The 6763-nt window shown below is 43.5% G+C and overlaps 1 protein-coding gene across 1 annotated transcript; it reads left to right on the forward strand.

Annotated features, from left to right (window-relative positions):
• The first annotated feature begins 503 nt into the window (after window positions 1–503).
• Window positions 504–6191, forward strand: LOC129813750 (potassium voltage-gated channel subfamily V member 2-like). The gene is made up of 2 exons (XM_055866249.1): window positions 504–2040; window positions 2997–6191. The coding sequence occupies exons 1-2, from the start codon at window positions 745–747 to the stop codon at window positions 3240–3242; spliced, it is 1542 nt and encodes a 513-aa protein (XP_055722224.1). The 5' UTR covers window positions 504–744; the 3' UTR covers window positions 3243–6191.
• The last annotated feature ends 572 nt before the right edge of the window (window positions 6192–6763 follow it).

Below are 6763 nucleotides of genomic sequence, written 5' to 3' on the forward strand. Positions count from 1 at the left end.
CTTTTGTCAACTGTCCAGTGAGAATATCACTTTAAAAGTTAATATTATGTTAACTCATACCCAAATATGTTGTTGAGTCATCCTATACTCGTATTTGTGGCCAAAGCATAAATTGGAGAAAAACGCTTAAAATTTTTAAAAAAAAAATCAAATGGACAGTTTCAAAAATGATTGGCCATCTCATCCTCCATGAGTAAATAGCAATCAGCGGTCTACTCGCATTAATATTTTTACTGATCAGTATATGCCCACACTGTTAATAACACACAGCCTCTTTTTAACATAATAAAAAAATATTTGGAGAAACTTTCACTCATTGAAATTAATTATAGGTCATATTTCATAGAAATCTGAAACACTGGACATTAGCTGAATTTATGCTGCATCCTTAACCTCTCTTTACTACTAACCAGGAAGCCCATAATGGTCCATAATACAGCACAGAGTCCCCTGTTCTGGATAGGGAATTTGAAATGTAAGGCAAATGAAAGATGTCAGGGTGGGGGGGGGGGGGGACCTATTGAGAGAGCGAATAGGGGAAAGGGACTGGAAGAGGATAATAGTATTTAAAACTTAAAGCACCCAGATCATCTGTCAGCAACATTAAACGGTCAGGGTTCTTTCTCTCTCTCTGCTGGTATACTGCTGTAAGTGACTCAGGAGAGCGTATTAGACCTGTGTTAATGCCTCCACACCACTCCGTGAGCTGCCGCGTCTAACCAGGTCCTAGTGCAGACCTCCAAGATGCTCAAGAAAAGGAGACAGAGCCTCTTCCCCAACTACAAAGTGGGGGGGACAGGCCCCACATACACGGACCCAGAGGAGGACTACAATATTCCCTTCACCCAGAACAACTTGGTGAAACCATGGAACTCCATGCAAGAACTCAGCCGAGACATCTACGCAGAGTACAAAGATGAGGAAGATGTAATGGCATACCTGACAAGAGGCCTCTCCTTTCCTGCGAAGAACCTCATGCTGAACATCAACGTGGGTGGGACAGTGTATCAGATCTCCTACAGGGTGGCTGCCAAGTATCCCAAGACCAGGATCGGCCGCCTGGCGACATACACAGACCACAACAGGAAACTGGACCTGTGTGACGACTATATTGTCCAGAACAACGAGTTCTTCTTCGACAGAGACCCGGACATCTTCCACAACATTTTCAACTTCTACCGGACGGGTGTCCTCTGGATCAAGGACGAGCTGTGTCCCAGGAACTTCCTGGAGGAGATAAACTACTGGGGCGTGAGGATCAAGAACGCACACCGCTGCTGCCGAATCTCCTTCGAGGAGCGCCAGGACGAGCTCAGTGAGCAGCTGAAGATCCAGCGGGAGCTGGAGGCAGAGGTGGAGATGGAGGAGAATGAGGAGTTGTTCCACGGGATGGCGTTGGGCCAGACGCGTCGCATCATCTGGAACCTGATGGAGAAGCCCTTCTCTTCGGTCACCGCCAAGCTCATGGCTGTAGCCTCCAGCTTCTTCGTGCTGATGTCCCTGGTGGCCATGACGCTGAATACGGTGGAGGAGATGCAGTATACCACCACCGCGGGACAGCTGAGTGGGAAGACCTATGGGGAGTATGTGGAAACCTTCTGCATCGCTTTCTTCACCATGGAATACCTGATGCGTCTGGTGTCCACCCCGGACCTGCCGCGCTTCGGGAAAAGCGTCCTGAACGGGGTGGACCTGATCGCTATCTTACCCCTCTACCTGCAGCTGGTGCTGGAGTGCTTCGAGACCGACAACTACGGGAAGCACCAAGACATCGAGACGGTGGGCCGGGTGGGCAAATTAGGCCAGGTTTTGAGAATCATGCGTCTGATGAGGATCTTCCGTGTCTTGAAGCTGGCCCGTCACTCTACGGGGCTGAGGGCATTTGGCTTCACGCTGCGCCAGTGCTACCAGCAAGTGGGCTGCCTCTTACTCTTCATCGTCATGGGAATCCTCACCTTCTCTGCCATGGTGTACACTGTAGAGCATGATGTCCATCAGACCAACTTCACCAGCATCCCTCAGGCATGGTGGTGGGCAGCTGTAAGTCATCCCATTCTATTTCATTGGTTATTATAAGTAATTGGCTAAAGATTATTATATTACTTAATTGATTAGTTTCCTTATTTTTAAACATTTACTGTTATATCCCAGAAAGTAACTGGTATATTATTACAATAACACTGCAAATCCTGGACTGTCATTCTGTCCCTGCTCTGTGCTGTGTGTTTATTTGGTACTGTTGACAACACAAACAATTGGATTTTACACACAGTTTTGAGCAACATTGATTCATTGTTACCTACGGATTATGATAATGTCTGCTCACTGACATTTCAATTTCACCCAGAACTAAAGTAAGTCTTAGTCACCAACATGCTGGCAGAAATAGATTGCTTCATCACACCCCTGTCAGCTACAGTAGCCTATTATCATTGTTGCCTTTTTAAGAGACTTTCACATTGCAAGTAACTGCCCTTATATCCTGACCTTGTTTAATTAGAGCTGATGTGGAAGCTATTTTCCCATGCCTAAAATATACATTGAGTGTACTTAATATTAAGAACACCTGCTCTTTCCATCACAGACAGACTGACCAGGTGAAAGCTATGATCCCTCACTTGTTAAATCCACTTCAATCAGTGTAGATGAAGGGCGTTAGAAGGCGTTAGATGAGGACATGTAAATTAATCTGTCCTATGTCCATTGACTGTAGACTAATCTAGTGCCTTAGTTCTGTAATTCCATTAAACAATGCTTCAACGGCCTTCAGGAGGACAGCGAATATAGCCTCAGAAACTACTTCACTCGCCCTCCACACAAAGCTTTTCACATGGGCTCTCCTTGACCTTCTCCCAAGCCTGTCATGAGCACTGTGGCACTCAGACACACAAATCATGAAGGGTCAACTCAGCGCTCAGGTCATGGCAATGTTAGCAAGTTCAGTAGAGACCAAGTTCATGTTTACAAATAAAATGACCATTGGCTTTCTCCCTCAGGTGAGCATCTCTACTGTGGGCTATGGAGACATGTTTCCAGAGACCATCCTGGGCCGGCTGTTTGCTTTCACCTGCATCTCCTTTGGGGTCATTTTGAACGGCATGCCCATTTCCATCCTGTACAATAAGTTCTCAGACTACTACACCAAGCTGAAGTCTCAGGAGTTCACCTCCACAGTGAAGGCTCGGGGCAAGGTCAGGTTCGCCAAGAGGGCGGCCAGGAAGTTAACCAAATACTGTCCATAGACACACTGGTGAATGTTCTAAGAGCACTATGAGAGACTTTCCATTCAATTAAGTTATTTTGTGACTTACGCCACTACCAAGTGGGGTTCCCAGGGACCTGGAGGTACTATGCATCTATGTTTTACTGTATAAATGGTTAAATTCAGGTTTTAGAAATGGATTCTCCTATCAATATGATTTTTATTGCATGCATAGTTTCATTGCCAAACAGATTTGTGTATGCAACTACATGCTTGGATATTAATGCTCCCAAGGAGGGGAGTGCAACCTTGCATTGTAGCAAAAATACTGCTGACAAAGTAATATCATTATTCTTTCCTAATGTTTTCCATCTAAAGTGATCCTTCAACTACACGTGAGATTTAGAATCAACGACTTCATACAGAAGAAATGAGGCCTTTGAAAGAAATACAGTTGAAGTGGGAAGTTTACATACACCTTAGCCAAATACATTTAAACTCAAGTTTTTTACAATTCCTGACACTTAATCAAAGTAAAAATTCCCTGTCTTAGGTCAGCTAGGATCACCACTTTATTTTAAGAATGTGAAATGTCACAATAATAGTAGTAAGTCGCTCTGGATAAGAGCGTCTGCTAAATGACTTAAATGTAATGTATTTCTTTGATCACATTCCCAGTGGGTCAGAAGTTTACATACAGTCAATTAGTATTTGGTAGCATTGCCTGTAAATTGTTTAACTTGGGTCAAATGTTTCAGGTAACCTTCCACAAGCTTCCCACAATAAGTTGGGTGAATTTTGGCCCATTCCTCCTGACAAAGCTGGTGTAACTGAGTCAGGTTTGTAGGCCTCCTTGCTCGCACACACTTTTTCAGTTCTGCCCACAAATGTTCTATAGGATTGTCAGGGCTTTGTGATGACCACTCCAATACCTTGACTTTGTTGTCCTTAGGCCATTTTGCCACAACTTTGGAAGTATGCTTGGGGTCATTGTACATTTGGAAGACCCATTTGCGACCAAGCTTTAACTTCCTGACTGATGTCTTGAGATGTTGCTTCAATATATCCACATAATTTTCCATCCTTATGAAGCCATCTATTTTGTGAAGTGCACCAGTCCCTCCTGCAGCAAAGCACCCCCACAACATGATGCTGCCACCCCCGTGCTTCATGGTTGGGATGGTGTTCTTCGGCTTGCAAGCATCCCCCTTTTTCCTCCAAACATAACGACGGTCATTATAGCCAAACAGTTTTTGTTTCATCAGACCAGAGGACATTTCTCCAGAAAGTACGATCTTTGTCCACATGCAGTTGCAAACCATAGTCTGGCTTTTTTATGGCGGTTTTGGAGAAGTGGCTTCTTCCTTGCTGAGCGGCCTTTCAGGTTATGTCGATTTGGACTCGTTTTACTGTGGATATAGATAATCTTGTACCCGTTTCCTCCAGTATCTTCACAATGTCCTTTGCTGTTCTGGGATTGATTTGCACTTTTCGCACCAAAGTACGTTCATCTCTAGGAGACAGAACGTGTATCCTTCCAGAGCGGTATGACGGCTGCGTGGTCCCATGGTGTTTATACTTGCATACTATTGTTTGTACAGATGACTGTGGTAGCTTCAGGCTTTTGGAAATTGCTCCCAAGGATGAACCAGACTTGTGGTCTACAATTTATTTTTCTGAGGTCTTGGCTGATTTCTTTTGATTTTCCCATGATGTCAAGCAAAAAGGCACTGAGTTTGAAGGTAGGCCTTGAAATACATCCACAGGTACACCTCCAATTGACGTCATGGCTTTAGAAGCTTCTGATAGGCTAATTGACATAATTTTCTTGAATTTTCCAAGCTGTTTAAAGGCACAGTCAACTTAGTGTACGTAATCTTCTGATCCCCTGGAATTGTGATACGTGAATAAGTGAAATAATCTGTCTGTAAACAATTGTTGGAAAAATTACTTGTCATGCACAAAGTAGTCGTCCTAACCGACTTGCCAAAACGATAGTTTGTTAACAAGAAATTTGTGGAGAAGTAGTAAAACGAGTTTTAATGACTCTAACCTAAGTGCATGTAAACTTCTGACTTCAACTGTATTTGTATACCACACTATTCACCTCCAGTCCTTATGGCCATGTTATCCCAACAAGAAGACATAATCCACTGCAGACCGGCACCCGGTCGGGTCTGAAATAATATGTTCAAAATGCAACATCTGGATGAATTTGCGGACAGGTTAAATACTCTGCCCCTCTGGGTATCTGGAAGATTTTATCTTTCCAAAGCGGATTTATGAATATGGAAGCAGCTTGCAATGTTTCAGCACTAGAAGATTAAAAAGAGTAGGTCACTGATCATGTGTGTTTGGAAAACATAAAGTACTCTCAGATAAGCAAACATTTTCTTCTGGAAAATGTTTGTTGATAAACTGTGTGTCACTCACAAGGTTCACCAGCCACCTGGACATTGATACTGTATTTCAACTTTGGACGTTTCGCTAAAAAGAGCATCAAAATAACAGCACAGCTCTCAATGTTGATTTGATTCCCAAATTGTCTTCACTGGTCAACAAAATCCTCAAAGGTAGTGCAAGTCTGACTACCGCCATGAGCCTAAACCTCCCAAATAGTGGCCACACAGGCAGAAATGGATAATCCTCTAAACTGATTAGAAGAATGTGAGGTCTCTGGAAGAAATAAGCCGTTTCGTCTGACTGGGTCTGTCCGGATCAGACACCAGAACAGATGGAACCTGAGCAGGGCCCACTAAATTAATTTGCTAGTGAGCATGCAGGCTTCCATCATAGATGAACAGGCTACGAGCAGACTACCAGACCGGGCCACGGCTTGGTGACTTAACGTGGCATAAAGGTGACGACACACACAAACCATCAGGGTTATCATTTTACAGATAAAAAAATATATATATTGAAATTTTCTTACTGACTTTCTCTGCCAATGGATAGTTCGTGTTGCAATAAAATGTTTTATTATAATTCATTCCGGCTCCTGAGTCAGCTAGTACAACTCGTACCGATCAGTTACAAGATTATACAAAAACACTGCCAGTATTTGTGCCTTTTAAATACTTGCTCCATAGCTTTACAAACAAGCACACCTAAATTAATTTGACAAAATGCAGTACAAATCAGCATTTCTTTTCATCCATCTTCATGTCATCGTAGGGATTTCACCAGGATGGTCAGGTCAAAGGACTGGGGGGGACAGTTATGAGAACCTGTGACTCCAGTTGGTGAGGTCACAATAGTGGGTGAAATGTCTGAGGGGGTCAATGGTGGTGAGATGGTATCTGTACCAGGCCAGTTTTTCCAGCAGAACTTCCACTCCTTTACAGTGCTGGATCTTCTGGAGTGTAGGCCTTCAATACCTCTGATCTCCCCGGCAACACTCCCATCGGCACTGTTCAGGAAACTAAAACAAAAAAAGATTACTTTTTATTTAACTGACTTGCCTGGTTAAAGGTTAAGAACATATTCTTATTTACAATGACTGCCTACCCTGGCCAAACCCTCCACTAACAAGAGAGCTAGTTGAAGGTTACCTTTACACCT

This window comes from Salvelinus fontinalis, chromosome 2 (assembly GCF_029448725.1).
Source record: "Salvelinus fontinalis isolate EN_2023a chromosome 2, ASM2944872v1, whole genome shotgun sequence".
Classification (NCBI taxonomy): Eukaryota; Metazoa; Chordata; class Actinopteri; order Salmoniformes; family Salmonidae; genus Salvelinus; species Salvelinus fontinalis.

Excerpts from the sequence above, each read along its gene's own strand:
- LOC129813750 (XM_055866249.1), top strand. The coding sequence starts at position 745 with ATGCTCAAGAAAAGGAGACAGAGCCTCTTCCCCAACTACAAAGTGGGG. Across the intron at positions 2,041-2,996 it reads AGGCATGGTGGTGGGCAGCT|GTGAGCATCTCTACTGTGGG; the intron begins GTAAGTCATCCC and ends TTTCTCCCTCAG.